General features: G+C 37.5%; 1 protein-coding gene across 3 annotated transcripts in view; it reads left to right on the forward strand.

Moving 5' to 3' along the window:
• The window catches only part of LOC131937200 (transcriptional regulator ATRX), a 28257-nt gene extending 3589 nt beyond the window's left edge, over window positions 1-24668 (forward strand). For all 3 annotated transcript variants that reach the window (XM_059294438.1, XM_059294448.1, XM_059294429.1), the window contains exons 5-31: window positions 2381-2440; window positions 3110-3234; window positions 3324-3498; window positions 3720-5363; window positions 5749-5994; window positions 6188-6360; window positions 7342-7456; window positions 7769-7940; window positions 8209-8542; window positions 9303-9443; window positions 9620-9773; window positions 10208-10317; window positions 10459-10599; window positions 10822-10999; window positions 11133-11270; window positions 11389-11564; window positions 11693-11932; window positions 12284-12462; window positions 14126-14353; window positions 14855-15088; window positions 15296-15473; window positions 15673-15852; window positions 16654-16819; window positions 17056-17156; window positions 17553-17642; window positions 22329-22490; window positions 23207-24668. In XM_059294438.1, the coding sequence (XP_059150421.1) occupies window positions 2381-2440; window positions 3110-3234; window positions 3324-3498; window positions 3720-5363; window positions 5749-5994; window positions 6188-6360; window positions 7342-7456; window positions 7769-7940; window positions 8209-8542; window positions 9303-9443; window positions 9620-9773; window positions 10208-10317; window positions 10459-10599; window positions 10822-10999; window positions 11133-11270; window positions 11389-11564; window positions 11693-11932; window positions 12284-12462; window positions 14126-14353; window positions 14855-15088; window positions 15296-15473; window positions 15673-15852; window positions 16654-16819; window positions 17056-17156; window positions 17553-17642; window positions 22329-22490; window positions 23207-23332 (5966 nt within the window). In that variant the 3' untranslated portion in view covers window positions 23333-24668. The remainder of the gene's footprint in view (window positions 1-2380; window positions 2441-3109; window positions 3235-3323; window positions 3499-3719; window positions 5364-5748; window positions 5995-6187; window positions 6361-7341; window positions 7457-7768; window positions 7941-8208; window positions 8543-9302; window positions 9444-9619; window positions 9774-10207; window positions 10318-10458; window positions 10600-10821; window positions 11000-11132; window positions 11271-11388; window positions 11565-11692; window positions 11933-12283; window positions 12463-14125; window positions 14354-14854; window positions 15089-15295; window positions 15474-15672; window positions 15853-16653; window positions 16820-17055; window positions 17157-17552; window positions 17643-22328; window positions 22491-23206) is intronic.
• Window positions 24669-24837: the final 169 nt, after the last annotated feature.

Genomic DNA, 24837 nt, shown 5'->3' on the forward strand with positions numbered 1-24837 from the left:
TATTGCCCTATTACGTAAACACCACCGCTGGATAGGCTAGTCGGCTAACCCGATGAACGTGTCAGATGAATATTATGTAATCTCAGAGACAAAAGTCTGGCAAGATTTCCTGATCTATGCCCGAGGATTAGTAACATCAACTCCACAAAGTGAAGGGGGAGGGAGGTGGGGTATGAAACCACCGTGTACCGTACGAGTGTTATACAACATCAAAAGCGATGCTCGTCGGCTTGTCGCGTCACGGACTAGTGGGGGCGGGGTGAGACTATGGGTGTTACATACGGTGTAGGATGGTCAGTGGCTACCCCCATCCACCCCACCCCATTTTGGTCGATTTGATAAGCTAGTAACTCCCACGTTGTTAGTGGTATTAAAATTTGTAGAAAAGAGCCCCGGATATAATTTAATTTATTTTTTAAAGCCATTTTTACTAAAAAGTAATGTACACAATAATGAAACGTTACACGAATCACATCACAGCATTGTTTGATCGGGCCGAAGCTATTCGGATTAATTTTGCCGATTAGTCCTCAGCCGTAAATACTAACAAAACTTTTGTTTGACGTTTCAATGGGTTAAGACAAAGTTATGCAACATGTCTGTGTGCTTATAAATATAAAGTAGCAATAGCCGTCGAGTCAAACACCGGAACACATGTATCTATCTTTAGACATTGTTTATAGTATCATCCAATCGGATCAAGCGCCTAGCGTCACGTGACCACACACTCAACTGTGCTACACGATGTGTAGATCACCAATCAGTCGGGCGGCGGCCGACGCGTTAATTTTTTATTTTCGTTCGGTTTTAAAATGTATGGACGGCTTTATTACGAGGTGCTATAATACATGTCATACATTAAAATAAACGGCGGGATTTCGGGAATACAGCTCAGGGTTCAAATGCAAAATATGTCCAATAATAGACCGGGAAACTTGGTTCAACTTTGCGGTCCGATATCTCCAAAAGTATTTAACTTATTTTGACCACGAACCCTGAGCGTTATACGTGTACATTTAATGTATTCGTCTGCCAAATTTGACTATTGTAGTACGTAAACTCGATACGTGTATACAAATTTTGTAACGCGTCATCAGGTTAAAAACGGCGATTCGAAGCACAGCAGGGCGGTTCAGTCAGACAGCGGTCGGCGCGTCGTGTTCATATTTTCGGTCCACTTCAAAGTCTATAGACGTCCTTATTATAGGGCCTTATAGGACATATCATACATATTAATAAACGTCGAGATTTCAGGAATACAGCTCAGGGTTCAAATAAAAAATCGATCCATAAATAGCTCAAATAACTTAGTTTAACTTTGCGGTCTGATATCTCCGAAAGTATTACACATATTTTAACCAAGAACCCTGAGCGTTATACGTGTACATTTAATCTATTCTTCTACCAAGTTTCATAGTTGTAGTACGAAAACTCACAGAGTCTATAGACTCCAAGTAACACCCCCCTTTTAAAAAGGTGAAAAAGCCTCCCCCCTAATCGGCACGTCGCCGCGGGGGGTAAAAAATGCGATTAAATCGGCGATTTCTTCAACGTCTGAAATAATACAGAAATCAAACTAATACAGTTAAAAAGGTTATTCAATTACGAACAGAATGATGTATAACATGTTAATATAAACACAATAAAAGCATGCAAAAAACAGAGTTAAACATGCAGGGGGTAGGGAAAAGCCGATTTGTCCGATTTTCTCGGCAGCGGCATTGGCCTAGCTAGTTACATGCCTCTTTAGTAACAACACCTCTCCCTCCCTTCAAATCTTAAGACTGGCGGAAGTCTTTATTTATGATGTGAATAATTTTTATCGCCAACAGATAATTTCCCCATTAAATGTAAATTCGCTGGGGTTTTTTTTTCAAAATCAAAGGTTCCAGTCAAAAAGATAGTAAACTATAGCAAGCATAGTTTATAAATTATCTTGAGGCAACAAACAACTATTACATTCTGATATATTTTTTCGTATATCTTAACAGTCAAATTATTATTCTTTGATTCCTTTTTACTTTCACGTATACGAAGTATAGAGGAAGTATTGTAATCGTGCAAAAAAAATGAAATCCATATTTTCACAATATTGATATTTTACACCTCCCAATGTCAAAAAAACTTAGTTTTACAATTTTGTGTGAGTGTGTGTATTGTCTTTGAACACGATAACTACAAAACGAGTTCCATATTATTTCTTTAGCAGAGGTAGAAGACACCTAATACTTAGGGCTTAATTTGAATACTTTCCTTGGTTGTCATTATTTCACTCAAAGAAAAGTTGGGCTTTTATACATTGCAAGGAAGATATATGGTTAAAACTGTAATTTTGTTCTTGTTATAGTGCTATCAGCTGTTTTTATCTGACCACCTACAGGTACAGTCATAGTCCAACCTCAAGCTGTTGATGATGCTCCGTTAAAAAAGAAACGTGACCGTAAGTTACAGCTGTTACAGACATCAATTTGGCACAAACTAGTTTCACCTTTTTTTCTATTTTCTTCTAGTAACATTATTTCAGCTTTTGTTACATTAATTCACGAACTGTCGTAATGGCAGATCATTGGCCAATATTCTACTTTCTGTGGTGTTATGGCCGACCAAATCAACTGGTATTACAAAATTGAAAATTTTCATTGAAAATGCTAATAAATAAATGTACTTTGGTTAAGGGAAAATAGTTATTTTAGAAAGTGAATTTCCTTCCTGTTTCCAGAATGGGGCAATTTTCTATGAGTACATGAGCTTTGATTTTTGTTAAACACAGATATTGTTTAGTCAAATTTTACTTGTCCTGTAAATGTCTAGGTCAATTTCAACCTATTGTGTGTACCAAAAGATTCTTTGTCCAATGTACTTTTAGTAAATATATACTTGTAAGGGTCTCTGCTTTCATTCTGTATATAATTTAGACATTTTTAACTGGCATGGAAAACGTTAAAATGGCTTGATGCTGCAGAACAACTGCAGTTCGAAGGTTAAACTAATTGTAATATTACATAGTTTCTAATATATTTGTTGCTTCTGTGCCATCTGTAAATTGTTGTATTACTAAATTTCTCATATTAGAGTTCCTGAATGTAATTTTTGTTTCATATTACTTTAGCTCCAGTACGTATTGATACATCTATACTTGACAACGTAAGCTGCACAGCATGTGGACGCCAGTTAAACCCATATAAAAACAGTGCCCTTCAAAAACATCCAGAGCTTAAAGTTGTCATCTGTAAGGTACGTAGATTTAAACATGCAGAATCTACATCATTTAATGACTAGAAAATTCCAGAATCTAATGTCTGTGTTTTGTTCACCTGATTTAGCGCTGTGATAAGTTTCTGTCCAGTGGAGAAATAGCAAAGGACAAAGATGGAACAGATGAGCAGTGTAGGTGGTGCGGAGAAGGGGGGAGGCTGGTCGTCTGTGACGAGTGTGCCAGTGCATTTTGTAGGGCTTGTGTCATGCGGAATTTCAACAGATCTGAGTTCACCAATATTAGTAAGTAACACTTGTGCCTTGTTTAGTCGTTGTGATTCAAAATTTTATCAAGTGTCCAACATCCAGTTGGCTAACCAGTGGTTATCAGACTAGTTTAGTGACCCTTTGAACCTTGGTATATGAATGAATAGTCTGGTCAGCTCTATGCCCAGCCACTTTCATTTTAAGACTTATCAAAGATAATCACAGCTTTAACAGTCCAAATGTTTCTAATTTTGCAGACAGTCAGCCGAACTGGAAGTGTTATATCTGTGACAAGGCCCCACTCCAAAGCTTGAGGGAGAAGTACAGGAAGATCCGGGACACCTTGAAAGCTCTCCAAGCCAGGGACAAAGCTAAGGCTGCTGCCCCCACCAGCAACGGTACGGCTAAATCTGAGAACAAGCAGCCAGAATCCAAAAGTTCTGCCTCACATTCTGCCCCAAAGAGTAATGCAGCAGCATCTACTCCTCAGAAGGCAGAGACCACCAAACCAGTGACTGACAACGTTGTACTTAGTTTAAAAGACTTAGATATAGCCCATGAAAATGTGGAGATTATGATGGATAAACTTTCCACCTCCACGACGACATTTAAAGAAATGCTGCGTGCGCTGAGGTCCCAGTTCCATTCCACCAGCCCACGGTCAGCTGAAGATCCACCTCCCATGTTCAAATTCTCAATCAGTAGTCAGATGGACATTGAAGAGAAGAAAAGACGCTGTGCTAAAGCTTTGAGCATGGGTCTGGTCACTTACTTCAAGTCTCTCAAGTCCATTCTCTCCGCAGATTCTCAGCTCTCAGCAGATGCCAAAAATAAACCAGTGACCCAGGTCAAGGAGGCCACTAATTCTGTTCCAAAACCTGTGACAAAGACAGGCTCTGCTGCGCCCAATAAAGCTACGGAGTCGGCTAAAAAAGTTTATTCTAGTAGCAGCAGTAGCAGCCTCTCAGACGACAGTGACGCAGAGGTGGTCAAAGCAAAACATGCTACAGAGAAGAAAAAAGTCACTTCTAAAGAAAAGGTTAAAAGCTCAGAGGATCACAGCAAAAAAGCTGGCACTAAATCAAATGATGGAAAAAGTAGCATTACTAGCTCTAATAAAACTAAATCAAAAGAAAAGGAGAGTTCGGGAAGTAAAACTGGTGAGGACAAAACACAACGAAGCAGTGCAGAGACAGCTAAGAAAAGTACTGGGAAAGATGCTGCAGATGTTGGTGACATTGCTGCAGTTGCCAAGAAAACCCCCAGCTTAAAACTAGTTAAACTTTCTTCTGAAGATTTAATGAATAAAAAAGATAAAGAACATTCCAGTGAAAAGGCTCAAGAGTCAGAGGTGGCAGACACATCTACTGCTCCAGCCGAAGTGGAGAAGGATGGTGTTGATGAAAACTTGGCTGCCAAGTTTGACCTCATCAAGGAGCTGGGTGAGGAGATGAACACAGACAAAGAGCAGGAGGAAGCTGATCTAGAACTGCCTGTCACTTTCCAAGACTCCACTCTTCCTGATGACAGTGAAAAGGAAACAGTAGAGGCACCAAAAGCAAAAAGAAAAAAGCCTGATGTAACTTCAGATGAAGAAAAGTCAGGGGAGAAAGTCAACAAGAAAAGTAAAAAACCTGACAGCTCAAACCCTGACACTGAAAAATCTGGTGGAAAAGATGGCAAAAAAAGTAAAAAACTTGATGCCTCTGAGTCAAACCATGACACAGACGATGAAAAGTCTGGGTCAAAAGACAAGAAAAGTAAGAAACCTGGTTCTGAGTCCAGCAGTGAGACTACAGAAGAGAAGAAGGTGAAGAATACATCTAGTAAGAAGGAGGCCAATTCAAGCTCAGATCTGTTCATGAGTTCTGATGACGAGACCCCTAAAGAGACCAACAAGAGTGAGTACTTACCATTAAACGTCAGGCATGGGTGGGAGACAGCCAAGGTTTGGATGAGTTAAAGTTGGCCAAGATATATCTGACCACTGTCCATTTGAGCTGGACATGGTGTGTCTGTGTTTATTGAACTATGGTGGCCAACAGAAAAAAGTGGATGAGTCAAATTTGGCCACAATTTGCTTGTAACTAAGTGTTGTGGCGTGCTTATTGTCCTTCCCACTCATGCTGGATGGGGAGATGTCCTTGCTGAGTCTAATATTTTACAATATATTTTATGTGTCCAGCTTACTTAATAGGTCCACCTATTTTCAGCTACATCTGTTAGAAATATTGTTAATGATACAAAAATGTGTAACTTTTAATTATTACCTCTTTTTTTTTTCAGAAAAAGAATCTACAAAAACCGAGGCAAGTAAATCTAAAAAAGTGTCCAAGAAAGAGGAAAAGTCAGAGACAAATGGGGACACAACACCCGCAGATAAAGATGATGATGAGGTAGAGAAAGAAATAAACAAACTGGCCAAAATGCCAGTCATCAGGAAGAGAAAAGCTAAAGAACTTGATGCTGACCAGGAAGAGGACGGTGAGGTCAAGCAAGCAGCGGCTAAAGTTGCTAGGGTATCTAAACCAGGTATTATTTGCTCATTTTAAAATCTTTACTTTGTTGTGGCTCAAGCACTAATTATAACTTACAAAAATTATTTAGCTTCTACAGTAATACAGACCCTGCCGATCATTCCCTCTCCTTGGCTTGTTTTAAAATAATAAGCTGCGTCTTTAGTCAACTAAAACTAACCTGTTGTTTGTGTTTGGTTTTTCTGTAGGTCCCAAGTGTTCCAAGAAAACTACAGACTATGATGACCTGTCTTCTGATGGAGATGGAAATGAAAAGCAAGAGAGTGAGAATGAGAAACTGGACAGTGAGAATGAAAGTGATGATGAAGAAGGACCAAAAGTTACATTTTTTGTGGACTCAGAGACTGCAGCAGAAAAAAAAGTAAGTGTCAACTTTGTACTCACTGCTTCAGTTGATTTCTATCCTGCTCTAGTAAGCTAACACTATGCAGTGTTAAAGTACTCAAATTCCTGCCCCCCAAAAGAATTTCTTACCATTTCTCTTCTTAACTTCATTATTTTGGCATCCAAATTATGGTGTAACGCTTCTGTTGAAACATTCACGGATGTGCTTTTTAAAAAGTTGAAATCACCATCATGTAAAATTTCAGAGATTGTTTTTTTGTGGATTACATTCAGCTACTTTGCCTGTTGGTACTTTTGTTTGTATTTGTCTTACACAAACTACCCGCCTTTCTAAATGACTGTAACTACCAAGCCTAGGTCGCAACGGCTTGCATTGTTTGGTCTATTTGCCTATTATGTAAACACTCTAGTGAAGATTGCTGTTCATAGAAAAGATAAGTTGAGCTTATGGACAATTTATCTTTGGACTATATTAAGTGTTTATAGCATTTATAAACTTTTAGCAGGGAAAATAATACCAAAAAAATAATGGGCAATAGTTTCCTGTGGTAGTTAATTATACAAAATGTATTGTTTGTTTACAATTGGCCATGCAGATCAATGTTAAATTACAGATTTGGCCATCATTTGGGCTAGAGATAATGAGGTTTGGTGACATACAAGAATACTCTGATAGTAATAAGCTAATGTTAAAACAGAGATTTCTGGGCTTAAAATGCTTCTTCAGTCACTTTTTAAAATTATTTTTAGCATTTAAAATTTTTAAAATTATTTAAATAATAGTGTGTGTTAGGGTACATATTCTTTTATAATTAAACTAAGACTACTTCATATATACTGCTTTTTAAGTATATGTGAGGTGGGGGGGGGGGGGGGGGGGGGGTTATGTATCTTGAAAAATATGTAGCCACTTTGCTTTGACACGAAAGGAATAAAAAAGTTTTCATGCCCCGATAGTGAAACAAGTTGTTGATGTTATACACCTCTTTATCAACAGGATGAACATGTGGAAGATGAAGAAAATGAAATGGCTAAAACAGACATCTTAGAAGAGATGGAGAGTGATGTTGAAGACAAAGAGGATGCTGATGACTCAAGTGATGCTGAGTCTGGTAAGATTTTCTTTTCTGGTGTATTGTCAAGCATTTCATTGTGTTGCCTTTGACTGCAGTTTGTGCTATAAGATATGTGTCTAACAATGGGACCAAGGTTTCATTTTAAAGTGCTTTGATTTTATTAGAGACATTCATTGTTTTTATCTATCCTTCTTCGATTGACTAACCTCTGTTTTTATAGGTTGGCTTTTGGTCATACACTTTTCAATCTTGTTTATGTCTGAAATTATATATATTAAAGAAGACAGTTATGAAATCTGTTATTTTTATAAACATGTACAACTTGGATAATTTATTGAAATTTTTCAGACTCTTCAAAAAAAACCAAAGCTAAAAAAGAAGTGAAAGCTAAAGCTGCAACTAAAAAGGAATCAGAGGATGACAGCGATGAAAATATTGGTGCAAAGAGAAAACAAATCCGCAGTAAGCTGCTGGACACCAAACTGTCAGACAGTGACTCAGATGTGGACAAACCTAAAAAGTAAGTCAACCTCTTAGGGTAGCAGAAACTTCAACCTCTTGGGGTAGCAGAAACTTCTTTATATAAGATATTGTTTTATCAAAATACTAAGTAGTGCCATAATGGCGTGAGAGGGTTTTATTGCAATACATCAGAGCTGCATACAATTTGAGTCAAATCAGTTCTTAGTCGGGTGACATCCCTTCCCCATGGCACGAGAGTCAAATTTTTATCTACTGGTTGAAACATTCTTGTCTTTTTTTTCTAACGTTGGCTTTTTTTTTTTTAGGAAAGTCAAGGAGGAAGATGGAGATTTCAAAGGAAGCAATTCTTCAGATTCCAGTATAGAATCTGACCTCTCTGACGACTTAGAGGAGGAAGAGGACGATGATGATGACAGTGATAAAGATAGTGATGATGATGGTGAGAAAAAGGGGAAAAAGAAAGGCAAGAAAAAATCAAAGAGGAAAAGGAAAGGAAAGACAAAGAAAGGAAGTGATGACGAGGCTGAGTCTGAGGAGGATGAGGAAGGTGGAAAAAAGAAGAAGAAAGGAAAGAGCAGGAGGAGAATAAAGAAAATGAGTGATTCATCGGAAGATGAAGAAAAACAGGAAGATGATGATGCAAGTGTCTTTTTTTTTTTTTGCCTATAAAATTTAAGTTGTATTGTGGGCAGTTGAAATTTTCTAATATATGAAAGCACATGTGTGCACCTCTCTCTCTCATTTAAGTCACTTAATCAGTGTGGGCATTTAATATGGTGTTGTGTTGACTAATATAAATAATGTAGGCCCATATAATTTGGTTATAATTTTTCTGATGGGTATTGGAAGCCTACATTATATTAAATGTCAGAATTTTTGCTATGTAGTTATTTCTTTGCTTTGTCACTAATATTGTCCAACGTGTGGCAAAACACATTTCTTTTTTATCAATAACTGTTTTATAAAATTTATTTCTCAAACAAGTATGACATTTAAAAAATATATAGGCCAATAATTCACGTGTAGCTGGTACTGATGGCTAGTTTGTATAGAATTTATCAAACATTCTGTCCCCATATTTTTAACTAATTTCATGGGAGTGTTACATTACATGTTTAAAACTAGTGTAACAAAGGAACATTGTAACTAATGCTAAGTATGTTCTCAGGAACATTGTAACTAATGCTAGGTATGTTCTCAGGACCATTGTAACTAATGCTAGGTATGTTCTCAGGAACATTGTAACTAATGCTAGGTATGTTCTCAGGAACATTGTAACTAATGCTAGGTATGTTCTCAGGACCATTGTAACTAATGCTAGGTATGTTCTCAGGACCATTGTAACTAATGCTAGGTATGTTCTCAGGAACATTGTAACTAATGCTAGGTATGTTCTCAGGATGATCCCAACAGCAGTAAGGCAGGTAAGAGGAAACAGATCCGTAAAGTGATGTCCAACAAAAAGCTGGAGGACTCCACAAAGGCTGCAGCCAAAGCTGAGGAGAAGAGGCGACGCAGGATTGCTGCTAAACAGAGAGAGGTTGGCTGCATGTTTCCACTTTTTTATTTAGTTTTATATAGTTCATTTGTGGCTGCCTAAATATATTTAGGTGTGTTATGTTAAACATGGGGCTTGTCTGTGTACAAGTTTCATATGGGGTTGTCTGTGTTAAGCATGAGCTTTGTAGCTTTAGTGTTTTGTTCTTTGTTTCCCAGTTTAACATTGAGACAATAAAAGATGACAACAATCCCATGGATTGTCCAATCACAACCAAACTGATCCTAGAAGCAGGCAAAGAAGAAGGGGATGAGCCATTGGTTCAAGTCAATTTGAAGTTGGTGCGCAAACTTAAACCTCACCAGGTGGAAGGTATGTTTTGTTAAACCATTTCACTAATAGCATTTCTTTGAGCTGGCGGAACTTTTTTTTTCTAATTACTGATGTGGACTGAGGGTTTCTAGCTGTATAGTTTAAGTGGGAGTGCCTTATTTCTTATTATACGTCCTGAATGTATTTCAGCCGTACAATTTATGTGGGACTGCCTGTTTTCTGATATGTACTGAATGTATTTCAGCCGTACAATTTATGTGGGACTGCCTGTTTTCTTACATGTACTGAATGTATTTCAGCCGTACAGTTTATGTGGGACTGCCTGTTTTCTTATATGTACTGAATGTATTTCAGCCGTACAGTTTATGTGGGACTGCCTGTTTTCTTATATGTACTGAATGTATTTCAGCCGTACAATTTATGTGGGACTGCCTGTTTTCTTATTATAATTATATGTACTGAATGTATTTCAGCCGTACAGTTTATGTGGGACTGCCTGTTTGAAAGTGTGAAGAGAACAAAGAAAGAGCCAGGTGCTGGGTGTATTCTGGCCCATTGTATGGGGCTTGGAAAAACTCTTTCAGTAAGTTATTAGTACACTCTAGATGCTCCATAGCACAAAATAATGTAATGAGCGTTAGTCTTTAGGCTCCTAAAACAGACTAAAATATTTTAATTGACCCTTGTGCCTTTTATCTAAAGTTTTTTGTTCTATTTGTACTAGGTGATTGCATTTGTCCATACAATACTCAGCCATGAGAAAGTCCTGAAGCAGAAAACATGTTTGGTTGTGAGTCCACTGAACACAGTCCTCAACTGGAGGAATGAGTGGACCATGTGGTTTGATGAGGAGGATCAACTGGAGGTAGAGATTCATTAATTTCTCTATGTCTTTAGTTACTGGCTATACAAAGTCTCATCCTAACTGGGTGTTTTGTTGTTCAATATAGTTGATTACATATGCTGCATTTATGTTGATAAATAAAATACAGCAATTATGCAGTAATTTATGAAGAACATTTTCCATATAGTTTTAATAACAAATATTCTGGTAATAATGCCCTGTTTTTATGTTTTTGTCTGCCAGGTGTGGGAGTTGGCCAGCTGCAAACAGAACGCTGCTAGAGCCAGTGCTCTCAAAGACTGGCAGGAGAGTGGAGGCATCATGATCATTGGCTACGAGATGTATCGCAACCTGACCACTGGGAGTAGGTGCAAAAATAAACGTCAGAAGAAGGTGTTTGTTGAAACATTGGTGGACCCAGGTACATAGCCCACATAATTATTTATTTTTGTTCCATATGCTCAGATTTTCAAAATTGCTGGTCCAATTGTAGTAATTACACTTGCGTTTTCTTTGAAATATATGATTTATGAAAAATCTGATTGCTCCTATAGGTCCTGATATTGTCATTTGTGATGAGGGTCATATCTTAAAGAACGAAGCATCAGCTATCTCCAAGGCCATGAACCAGATGAGGACAAGAAGGAGAGTTGTGTTAACAGGAACTCCTTTACAGAACAATTTAAATGAATGTAAGTGCTACATTCTGTTTGCAGATCATGTCTACATCACTGTCTCTTGAGTTTTACCCAGTTTAACGACAGTTTGTATTTTGTCTAGATCACTCACTGTATGGTGTATTTTGTCTAGATCACTGCATGTTGAGTTTTGTCAAGCCAAACCTGCTGGGTACACGTAAAGAGTTCAACAACAGATTTATAAGCCCCATCCAGAACGGCCAGTGTAATGACAGCACACCCAGGGATGTCAAGCTGATGAAGGCTAGAGCTCACATTCTTCATGAGATGTTGGCAGGATGTGTCCAGGTACTGGTCTAACTCTTGTTAGGGGGGGGGGGGTGATCATGATGTTAGTTATTGACAACTGTGATGAATTATGTGTCAGCATTATATAACATTGAGCCAACTTGAAAACTGAGCTCTGTTTGTTCCAGAGGAGGGACTACTCCGCTCTGACCAAGTTCTTACCACCCAAACAAGAGTACGTCATCTCTGTGCGACTGACCAACATCCAGATAGAGCTGTATGAGAAATACATGGAGCTGACTGGTCAAGGGGTGGACGGTGTCTTCTCTAACAAAGGTGCCAGGCTATTCACTGACTACCAGAATCTGATGAAAATTTGGACACATCCATGGGTCCTGAAGCTGGCAGAGATCAGAGATGAATCTAAGGTAACTTACTAAAAAAAAATTGTATTTTATTTTACTTACTTTCATCTGCATCAGTGGTGCTTAACTTGAGTTGGACTATTCCCCACATGAATAACATTTAAATGAACAGTTTAAAGATTCACTGGTCACCTTGTGGTGGGGGATCTCTCGTCTACACCATCCAAAAGTCTAGCTGTGTGTGTTTTAACCATCTGCATCAGTGGTGCTTAACTTGAATTGGACTATTCCCCACATGAATAACATTTAAATGAACAGTTTAATGATTCACTGGTCACCTTGTGGTGGGGGATCTCTCGTCTACACCATCCAAAAGTCTAGCTGTGTGTGTTTTAACCAGACGTGTCGTTGCAGGTCAAGTTTGATGACGAGGACTCCTTCATTGATGATGATGATTCCGATGCTGACAGATCCTTCTCCAGCTCCAACACCACCAGCGAAGATGAGAAGAAGGAGAGTGACAGTGGAGGGGAGGGCACAAGTTCTAGACCTAACATGGCTAGAGGGACCAAGAGGACCAGAGCTAAAGCCAGGTTAGTTTTCACTGCATGACTGGGGGTATGGTAGCTAGCTAGAAATTATTCTTATATGATAGCTATTGCTGGGTTCCCACAGAGCCTATAAAAAACAGGAAATTTCAAGATAAAATTTCTTCACCCAAATATCGCGAGATTTGAACTTGGCATGAGCCTATTCTAATGTAGTCTCGCCAGTTTACGTGGCTTAGAGTTAAAGCTCACTATAATCACCCACAATTTGCGATGGTTGCTACAATTTTCAATTTCTTTCAATTGAACCACTTTTCCAGGTTAGCAAAATTTGAGTTTTAAAATGGCCAGGTTTGAAGTTAGAAAACAAAAGAAGACTTTTGACACATGATTGTAGAAATCGTTTTTATTATGACTCTGGAGCCTTTTTACAGTTGAATCTTTTTCCGCCAATCGCCCAAGCGTACATGGTAAATCTACCGCTATGCTAGCTGAGGGTTACTCAATATTGGCGTGACATCATTTTTTTTTTTTTTAGGATTAGTATAAAATTTAGTTTAGGCTACACAAGATTTTTTTTCGGCTTATTTGAACCTGCTGTGAAATTGCCATGTACTCTAGTGGTGGACCTAAATAAATGTTATTGTTAAAGGACTAGGATCGCGCCTAGTAAAATCTTTTTTAATATCACCTATTTCATGGATAACCGTTTTAGCACATTATTTTACGGTTAGCCAGTGATACTAAATTTGGGAGAAACAAAGATTTTATTTTTTAAAAATAAATTTGCCAAACCAGCTATTCTTGCTTTCATGAAAAAAAAATTTTTAATTACTATCTTCATGATCATAAGCCTGGCTCAGATGTTTATTTTTTTGTTTTTTCAAGTACTTTTTTAATTCGATTTGTTTGAAGAAAAAAGGCCCTATAATCTATCTAATTTCAATTGTTCCTGTTGATCTCATTGTCTATCAAACTAAAATGTTAAAATTATAATTAGACTCGTTTAAGTTTAAAAAATAAACGTCCCTCTAAGAAATGACACAATCATTAATTTGGAAACATTGTGAATGATCATTATAGTTTAACTAAGTTCATTTTAAAAAAAAACATTTTTCATTTTAGTGAACTTAAAAAATAATCGTTTCAGTGTTATTTCATAATAACAGAAACTTCTTTTATTTTAGATATTCGCTATGTTAAGGTATTAATTAATTAGTACAATAATAGCATGAGGGGGATTTTTGTCCAATTTTATTTTTTTTAATTTCTGACACGACATCAAGTTTTGGAATTGAATTTTAGGATATGACTTTAAAAAAATTAGTGGCACCCCTTAAAAAACGTCTGCTTTTTTTTAGGTTTAATTAAATTTTATTTGGCAAGTTAATGTTCAATGGTTATGCGCATTGAAATTTATATGAAAAATAGCAGGGAATTTCTTCGAATAGTAGCGAATTTTCTGGTCAGAAATTGTTGGAACCCTGTTATTGTTGCTAGTAGTCAGTCAAAATGTCATAAAGAAATATTCCCTTTCTGTTTTACAAGCGCAAACCTTGTTCAATTCACTTAAATGTCTGACTGCTAACCTCAGAGTTTTCTGGTCTGAAAAACACAAACTTTGAGGTTAACAAGCATTGAACTTGCCCACAAGTTTAATTTTTTTCTCCCTCGCTGAATATAAGATTGAGTCACATGATAATTACAGGAGACAAGCTGGAGAGGACAGTGACCCAGAGGAGGTGATAGCTGAGTGGAAGTCTAAGACCAGGGGTAAGGAGGAGGAAGAGGGTGCTGAGGACCAGGACAAGGCTGTGACTAAGGAGTGGTGGGCTCCGTACGTGACGGAGGACGACAAGAACAAGTTGGAGCTCAGCAACAAGCTCTATCTGCTCTTTGAGATCCTCAGGATGTGTGAGGAGATTGGTGACAAAGTGTAAGTACAGAGCTACAGCATTCCTCTAACTTACACTATGTGCTCAATATTCTCTTCCTTACATTATATGCCCAACATTCTTCCTTACATTATATGCCCAACATTCTCTTCCTTACATTATATGCACAGCTTTCTCTTCAATGGTTGTTGATTGTTGTCTGTAATGAGGTGTAATTATTATTTAACCCTTTTTACAATTAAATAAAACATACAGGAAAATGGTCTAAGTCTATTATTAAATGTAGTTGAATTAATTCATAATTTACTAATAATAATTTTAACAATATTAATCCTAGAAAAACAATAAATATGCAAGTTCTAAATTATTTCAACAAAAATGGTTTTAGAAAACGCAGATACATTGGATCGCACCACAAGGGAAAATTCTCTTGCAATAGCTGGCAGGTAGAATTGTGAAGGGTTAAACGTTTTACTAGATGATGTGTTTATAAACTGTGATGTTAGATGTCATGTGTTAATGTGCCACGTTTTCTCTGACAGGCTTATCTTTAGCCAGAGTATTTTATCACTTAACATCATTGAGAACTTCCTGGAGACCATCGACTCCAAGTTCCAGCAGGAGTGTGAAGCTCTAGGGGAGGGGGAGAAGGATGAGAAGGAAACTTTTGGCAAGAGCTGGACCAAAAACCTGGATTATTACCGTATGGACGGAACCACAAGTGCCCAGAACAGGCAAACCTGGGCATCCAACTTTAATGATGTTGACAACTACAGGTAGATGGTTTTTAAAGATTTTAGACATGGTTTTCCAGTTCTTCTTTAGGAGGGACTGTGGCATAGATTAAGACATGCATTTCAAGTTCTTCTTTAGGGGGGACTGTGGCATTGATTTTAGACATGTATTTCCAGTTCTTTCAAAATAAATTTCTAACTTGCTAGTTCTAATATGTACTTAAATGTGAGTTTAAAATATGTTTCCAGAGCTCGCTTGTTCCTCATCTCTACACGTGCTGGTGGCCTTGGCATAAATTTGGTTGCTGCCAACCGTGTGATCATCTTTGATGCATCGTGGAACCCCTCTCATGATGTCCAGTCCATCTTCAGAGTGTACAGGTTTGGTCAGACCAAGCCTTGCTACATCTACAGGTTCTTGGCTCAGGTAAGGCTTCTTCCTTGTGACAAAGTAAGACACTTTGCATGCAAAGCTTTTAGGGAGAGAGCAAAAAATGTGAAGAGGGGTGTAAGATAATCTTTATTCAAAAAAAGTTGTGTGCCTGAACATCAAAAGGTAGCAAAATAGCTATTTCTCATTAAATAATTGTTGGACATAGTATGAAATGAAAATATTTGTTTTCTAGGGCACTATGGAAGAAAAGATTTATGACAGACAGGTAGCCAAGCTGTCTCTATCTCAACGAGTTGTGGACGAGCATCAGATAGAGAGACATTTCTCAGCCAATGACCTCAAGGAGCTGTATAACTTCAGGCCTGACCGCTGGGGTGACGGGACAGAAAAACCAACTCTAGCCTTGCCTAAGGTACAACACACATACATACTTATACAGAAGATCTAAGACCAAAACTGTCAGCTTGTGTTGTGTGTAGTTGTTTTCTAGTCTAGAACATATCAGCTTCAATTGTGTAAAACATTTGTTAGGCTTTCAAGAAGATAAATTTTTAACAAGGGGGATAATACAGGACTGCCTACTTGTATGATTGTGACCATTTTGACACTCAAGTTATGATATTACCATTATGTCTTAATGTTTACGCTTTTGCCTCATTTGAAAATCAAACTCTATGAAAATCTATGGTGTAAACTTTCTCTGACCCTGCGAGTGTATATCATGAACCTAGACTTGAGATCATTTTTGTGGTCGCTTACAGAAGTTGACAGTGTAATTAGCTAGCCTCTTACAGGAGTTGACAGTGTAATTAGCTAGCCTCTTACAGAAGTTGACAGTGTAATTTGCTAGCCTCTTACAGGAGTTGACAGTGTAATTAGCTAGCCTCTTACAGAAGTTGACAGTGTAATTTGCTAGCCTCTTACAGAAGTTGACAGTGTAATTTGCTAGCCTCTTACAGGAGTTGACAGTGTAATTAGCTAGCCTCTTACAGAAGACAGTGTAATTAGCTAGCCTCTTACAGAAGTTGACAGTGTAATTTGCTAGCCTCTTACAGAAGTTGTAATTAGCTAGCCTCTTACAGAAGTTGACAGTGTAATTTGCTAGCCTCTTACAGAAGTTGTAATTAGCTAGCCTCTTACAGAAGTTGACGGTGTAATTAGCTAGCCTCTTACAGAAGACGGTGTAATGATTCCCTTTTTGTAACTCCCTTAGGACCCCCTGCTTGCTGAGATCCTACAGAACAACAAACATTGTGTGAACTCCTTCCATGAACATGACTCACTCCTGGAGAACCAGGTGGACCAAAACTTGACGGAAGAGGAGAAGAAAGCAGCCTGGGAGGAATATGAGAATGAGAAGAAGGGCATTATCATTAGAGGTAAGTACACACAAGCGTGTTTTTTTTTTTTTTTTTTTTTGTTGTTTTTTTTTAATTTGAGGCATCTTTTAATAGAAAAATTAAGTATCTGACCCATTCTAAGATCATTGTAACAGTATTTGACCACGTGTAGATAAGATAGTTGTTCATTTATTTTTTTCTCTCTTAAGTGAGATAATTGTCACATTATTTGACTATTTGTATGTGAGATAGTTAATTCTGTGTCTCCCTCTCAGGCCCAGGCATGGAGAGAACAGCCAGCTGGCCCATGATGGCTGCAGCTCAAATTTTAAGCAGAGAGCAGATAACAGCTACGGTACAGGCTCTAAGGCAGCAGGTAACTCATTGTTTCACCTTTGGCACTGTCTAGAAATTCTTCACTCCTTTGTATGATCCAACCTACATGTTGTGACTGACCTGCCAGACATATCTGAAGATTTGTTCCACCTACATGTTGTGACTGACCTGCTAGACATATCTGAAGATTTGTTCCACCTACATGTTGTGACTGACCTGTTTTCTTTCAGCTGCCAGACATATCTGAAGATTTGTTCCACCTACATGTTGTGACTGACCTGCTAGACATATCTGAAGATTTGTTCCACCTACATGTTGTGACTGACCTGCTAGACATATCTAAAGATTTGTTCCACCTACATGTTGTGACTGACCTGCTAGACATATCTGAAGATTTGTTCCACCTACATGTTGTGACTGACCTGTTTTCTTTCAGCTGCCAGACATATCTGAAGATTTGTTCCACCTACATGTTCAACAAGCCCTAAGGAGACAAGTACAGATCAAACAGGAGGAGCTCAGGAGGGTTAGTACACCTGTCTTTTAGAATTAGCTCTATCTTTGTTACAAGATTTTACTTAGTTCACATCAGTTTGTGAAAAATCTTGTAGCTCAGTTTTTACCAACTTCTGCTGCAGCGATTTTAGTCAAATTGTCCAGATACCTTCGTCTTCGAGGGAACGCATGAATATCTATTTTTTAATTTGATTGGATGTTAGTCATTAAAAATTAATTAAATGGTTTCAAAACTAACGGGACATAATACGATTAAATACTAGCGATCGCTCAGTAGATTACTATATTCAATAACAGAAGGGGAGATAACTAGCCTAGTTCTGTGAGCTGTAGTTCACACCAACTGTTAACAATTGTAGAGCCAGGTCAAATTATTGAAGGCTATTAGGGCAGTGGCGTGCAGAGGGGGGGGCGGAGGGGGCCCAGGCCCCGGGCAGCCACATCAAGGGGGCATCCAAAGGGGGTAAAAAAATGATTTTATTTTTGATTTTTTTTTTTTTTTTTTTTTTTTTTTTTTTTTTTTTTTTTTTTTTTTTTTTTTAGGAAAGCTAAATGTCTACTAAGGTTTGTCTACCTAGGCAGAATTATCAAATTATCACAATTTGCCGAATTCACCGAAATGTGTATATAAAATCAACACATGGCACTGATATAGTCATCGTACTGTCCGTGTCGTACAACCTTCAGGGAGAAAGGGGCATTGGTGAAGGGTAGTGGTGTAGTAGTCATTGATATTCCCCGAATAAATGTATGCAGTCTTTCAATTAATAGAGTATCTGATACTTGTGTAGGTAGGGGCATCTTTTAGAGAACACGCCCATAATCATTTTATACACTTGTGGTCATCCATAGAGTATTAAAGTCCATGATTATAATTTACACACTGTAGGGGCATCTTTTAGAGAACATGCCCATAATCATTTTATACACTTGTGGTCATCCATAGAGTATTAAAGCCCATGATTATAATTTACACACTGTAGGGGCATCTTTTAGAGAACACGCCCATAATCATTTTATACACTTGTGGTCATCCATAGAGTATTAAAGCCCATGATTATAATTTACACACTGTAGGGGCATCTTTTAGAGAACATGCCCATAATAATTTTATACACTTGTGGTCATCCATAGAGTATTAAAGCCCATGATTATAATTTACACACTGTAGGGGCATCTTTTAGAGAACATGCCCATAATCATTTTATACACTTGTGGTCATCCATAGAGTATTAAAGCCCATGATTATAATTTACACACTGTAGGGGCATCTTTTAGAGAACATGCCCATAATAATTTTATACACTTGTGGTCATCCATAGAGTATTAAAGCCCATGATTATAATTTACACACTGTAGGGGCATCTTTTAGAGAACATGCCCATAATCATTTTATACACTTGTGGTCATCCATAGAGTATTAAAGCCCATGATTATAATTTACACACTGTAGGGGCATCTTTTAGAGAACATGCCCATAATCATTTTATACACTTGTGGTCATCCGTAGAGTATTAAAGCCCTCAATTTGCCGAATTCACCGAAATGTGTATTTACAATCAACAAAAGTCATTGGTGAAGGGTAGGGGTATAGTAGTCATTGATGTTCCCCGAATAAATGTATGCAGTCTTTCAATTAATAGAGTATCTGATACTTATTTAGGTATAGTGTAGGTAGGGGCATCTTTTAGAGAACATGCCCATAATCATTTTATACTCTTATGGTCATCCCATAGAGTATTAAAGCCCATGATTATATTTTATACACTGTAGGGGCATCTTTAATGTAATTTTGCTTATATTCATCATAATAGTTTTGAAGGGCATCCACACAGTAATTTTGCCCGCATTCATTTTATATATCGTCAGGGCATCTTTAAAGTAATTTACTTGTATTCACGTTTGTATTTATATAATTACAGCAATTATCCCATATTCGTTTTATATATTATCGGATGATATTTATTTTGCTTATATTCATTATTGAATGTCTGATGGGCATACATACAGTAATTATATGCCCATGTTCGTTTCATATATTATCGGAACATTTTTATTATGTTTCTATTCATTGCATGATGTTTGTAGGGCTTCCATACAATAATTATGCCCATATTCATTTTGATGGACGTAACGGCATTCGTAGAGTGATTAAGCACATTCACATAGCCTGTTCTTATTTTTATTGTAATTATGATCTTTATAATATTCATGACCATAGGGATTTTTGTTTTATAAATATTGTAGGGATTAAATTCAAACTAAAAAAGTGCGTACTGTTTTGATACACTGGGCTGAGTTCACTTCATTGTAAAGTTGTCCTGAAGTCTCACACGTCTAAATTACCGGCATTCACGGCCGCCCGGTAGTCCCGTCGAGAAACACAAAGGTGTAGCTGGCTGTCACTTTGTTCCCTCCCTCAATTTAGACAAACCTCCTATTGTACTCGAATCTGGAGACTGTTTTTTTCCATCCGATAAGCATAAATTTAAATGCACAATCTGCGTGATCTTTTACCTCACCACACCAACTTTCACCCACCCCAAATCACTACTCATTATCTTAATTGGGGGCACATAATATAGACCCAGTTTTATTTCAACTAATAGTAGAGCCATCTGTAGAGTAATTGATCCCAAATTGATGTAATGAAATGTGGGGGTGGGTTCAGGCCATGGTCAACATTAGTGGATTTCCCCCCACCTGAACTGGACAGAAGGCGTTACCGGGTTTTAAATTTGGCAATACAAGTCCAAGTTGTAGGGAGGGTCTGACATAGCGAAGTGAATGGTTAGACACGGGCCGATGTTTTAGAGTACCTAGCATCACATCTCCTTAAAGCATTGAACTTTTGACCGAGTGGTTTAGAGATTTTTAAAATCTAAAACATCTCTAGTTCAATGCACACTCTCACCTGTATTAGTTACACTATAGGGATTCCTAAATAGGCGAAGAGAGAAACATCCCATCAATAAAGGCGTGTCTGACGCAACGCCCTAATTGTAGACACGGACGTTTTTGTACCCTCGGTGCCGGGCGGTAATACAAAACCGGATGAGACTCTTTTGTAGTGCATCACAGCCCCCCCTCCCTTCCCACCATGACACGTCAGGCAATTCTCTCCCCTCTCTCCCCCCCTCCCCCCCCTCTCTCCCCCCCCCCCCCCCCCCCCCCCCCCCCAAGTTCCAACCATTCATTCCTTTTGGATTTTTCTGGCTGTAGTCAACGTTTTCATCTTAATTAAGATAAGTACAATTTTTTAAATAACTGCTTTTCTATGTGTATTAACGGATTGTAACTAAGCTTTATATATATATATATATATATATATATATATATATATATGGGGGCATCTTCCGCTTGATTTTGCCCCGGGCATCTACATAGGTCTGCACGCCACTGTATTAGGGATAGATAATATAGTTTTTAAACAATTTGAAAGTAAGGACAGGTAGCAAGATAACCCACTATCCTTTGCTTTATCAGCTTGCTGTGTCTGTAAATTGTGGTCACAGGCGGTTGCTTTCACTCGGTAGATAATTGTCTTTTAGATATCGTGAGCTACTGATGTTTTAAAGCAAATATTTTTAGTCAAGTGGACTTCATAAATTAGGAATGACTTAAAAGTAAAAAATAAATTTAATATAAAAAAAACTTAATAGCAACAAGCTTTTAAATGCACTGAAAATAAGAAAATAATACTGAATTGGTTTTTATAATAGCAGCTTTGGTTGCTCATGAGATCTTTTACATATTTTAGGAACAAAGGCTTTTATTAAAGAAAGCAAATTAGTTTTATTTTCTTATTTTCAGTGCATTTTGAAGCTTGTTGCTATAAAGTTTTTTTACTTTCTCGTATATACGAAGTATAGAGAAAGTCTTTTAATCGTGCAAAAAAAAAAGAATCGAGATTTTTACAAAGCTCGACGTTTTACACCTCACTGATACGGAAAAACATAATTTTGCAATCTTGTCCGTCTGTCTGTCTGTCTGTGTGTAAACACGATAACTTGAGTACCGTTACAGCTAGGTTGATGGAATTTCATATATAAGTATTTTATCAAAATCGTAGATCCTGATCAACTTTTGTGCGATTTCCGATAGCCGGAAGTGGTACTTTTTCTACTTTGAATTTTTCAAAAGCTTATAACCTGAGTACTATTTCAGATAGATAAATGAAATTTCACATGTAAGTAAAAGATCTAATTCTCTACCTTCTATCAAATTTTGAGTAATTTCCGTTGACCTAAAGTACTAATTTACACTATTTCAGATTTCTCAAAAAACGCATGTAAATTTATAAAGTACTAATAATATTGCGCACTATTATGAACATCTTTATTTGGCGTTCTTTTTTCTATGAGATTCTATTCTATTTTTAAAAGTTTAAGTAATTAAAAATCATGTCTATATTCCAAGTTATATAAGAATATTCGAGAAAGTTTAGGGGAGATCACTCCCGGTTTATTTTTTACATTTGATTTTTAACTATATTATCTGCACAACACAAAATTGTCTAACTATGCACTGGTCAGGTATAGTTTGTTTACATTTACTACAGCTGTGAGAGAAAATGTGTTAAAAAGAAAGTATTTGGTTTTTAAAATGTAGTAGTTTAGTCCTGTACTCTGATCCTGCCACAGAAATGTAACATAAACGTTGACCCTGTCCTGTAATGAAACCATTGTCCTTGTAGATGGAAATGTTGCGCCTGCAAGAGATGAGTTACCTGAACATGATCAAACAGCAAGCCCAGCAGAGTGGCCTGACACACACCCAAGGGCTCCACGCCATGCAGAACATGGCGCCATGGATGCAGATACAGAGGCTGAGGGCCATGCAGAACCAGATGATGATGGTAGGGCATTCACATCAGCATATGGCACATATTTTAGAATCAAGGCTCATGCTTCTATAGTATGTGTGTCTTGTTCTGTAAATCAGCATATGACACATATTTTAGAATCAAGGCTCATGCTTCTATAGTATGTGTGTCTTGTTCTGTAAATCAGCATATGACACATTTTAGAATCAAGGCTCATGCTTCTATAGTATGTGTGTCTTGTTCTGTAAATCAGCATATGACACATATTTTAGAATCAAGGCTCATGCTACTATGGTATGTGTGTCTTGTTCTGTAAATATTGCTTGACATGATGACCTACTTTAACATTTCTTTCAGGGTTTCTACTATATTTATTAGACTGTTAATAAAACCACAAAATTTTAACCATTCATTTGATCCTATATCAAAATATTCAAACTTAAAAAACTATAGTTAAATAATCTGTATTAAAATAATTAAAAATGAAAAACCAAACTGAAGATACCTACAAACTATGCTGGATTTACTTATAAATGCAAGTTGATAGAACAAAAAAAAACCATTTAAATGACTTTTTTCTGAATTTTATCTTCTAAATATTGCAACCAGCCGGAGTTAAATGTTGTGCTTGTAAATATATGTACTATACTTAGTCTTGGTTGCATCGAACTTTAAAGGATTAATGTTGAGATACAAAGTGGTTTATAGTTCTCTGTGCAGATGTATCAAATGTTGTTTTCTGTTGACAGGGTGGTATGGGCAACATCCATCCCAGCGCGTCCATGTCCCTGCTGGGTCAAGCCTTGTCCAATCAGGAGATGGTGGAGAGGATTAGCAACAAGCCTGAAGAAGCAATTGATCTAGATGACAATTAAATGGGATGTAATGTTAGATCATTATGGGGTATGGGTGGGCCAGTTAATTAAAGCACTAATGTCTGTCACTTGACCAGCCTACTGGTTAACTGACCAGTCGAGTGGGTCCTTGACCAGTCAAGCAACAGGTTATGAGAACGTGTTCAGCTGTAACTTATTGACCAGTGGTAGACAAACATATCATTGATGAGGAGAAACAATTATTGTTGATGAAATGAGACCATTTGTTTGTTTGTTTATTCTCCACATTTTGTTTACAATGGTTGTTCAAATTTTCATGAGTGTTTTCGTGTGTGATACAATGTGCTGACCAAAAATAATTGAATCCATGTTGACAGTTACATTTTTATCTGTAAAAGAAAAGTTGAATCAGGGTTAATTTTTTTGTATTCAAAAATGTGTATGAGTGTAGCTGCAAGTGATTGAACTTAAAGACTAGTCTTATCTCTAATAGACTTGTGTGTGCTAGTCCTTTAACATCCTACTTCATGTAGGTTTCTGTATTTTACTGTAAAATCGTAAATAAAATTTTCTCATCAAAGATGTAAATGTAACAATTTAAAAATGTAAATGTGGCATAACTTTGTGACAAATGACACTTGAGTATGACATTGTGACAAATGACACTGGGTGTGCCGTGTCACCGTGTAAAATTGTTTTTGTAAATATATCAGTATTAGTTGTTTATATGACTGCCCCCAGCCCTGGTGTTATAAAATTTATATCTTGCTTGTCTTGTTGAAGACGCACATGTCAGCATTGATTTCTGTTCAAAAACTTTGTCTGTTGGGCTGGGTCAAGTTGTTGTACATACGTTCCAGGCTTTCATCTGCTACAGGTGCCGCTAAATTCAAACAGGTTGACTAGGGGCCCTGGTTCAGTTTCTAGCAGATCATCTTATCTGTTGAGATTGACCACTGAAGACTGTCCAGCACCACCTGACCACTACCATGTTCAAAAGAAAATCTTGTACATTTTCCCCGGCCACCCTTCAAAAGTTAGTCGACCCAGTGTAGCTTACACCTTGTGTTCCCCCACCAGTGTAGCTTACACCTTGCCCCCCCCCCCCCCCAACTAGCGTGTTAGTCTCTGGTTGCTTGTAGGTGGCCCAGCTTTTCATTTGCTGCTCTAGTTGATGTGGCCTGACTGGCAAGCAATGCTAAAACATAAGCAATGTTATCTGTTGTCACTTGCAAGTTGTTGAAATTATTTGGTTGCTTCCCTTGGTATTCCCCCCAATAGTCGTGTTGTATCATTTGAATCAAATTTTAGTTCAGTGTTTGTAATCAAGTCTTCATGATGTCAGAAAAAAAAACAAATAAAAGTGTAAAAATAACCCACTCGTTTGTTGATATCATTCAAATAAACAAATGTTGATGATGGGTGAAAAATGTGTTGGTCAGGGTCCCACAAAAGGTTGTTTGACGAAATGATTTCTGGTCGAAAAAAAAATAATAAAGTGGAACATGACAAACACCCTTTCCCTCTATACATATCCAGCTCTC

The sequence above is a fragment of the Physella acuta genome, unplaced genomic scaffold (genome assembly GCF_028476545.2).
Source record: "Physella acuta isolate Inbredline_101_S28 unplaced genomic scaffold, ASM2847654v3 ptg000017l, whole genome shotgun sequence".
Taxonomy (NCBI): domain Eukaryota; kingdom Metazoa; phylum Mollusca; class Gastropoda; family Physidae; genus Physella; species Physella acuta.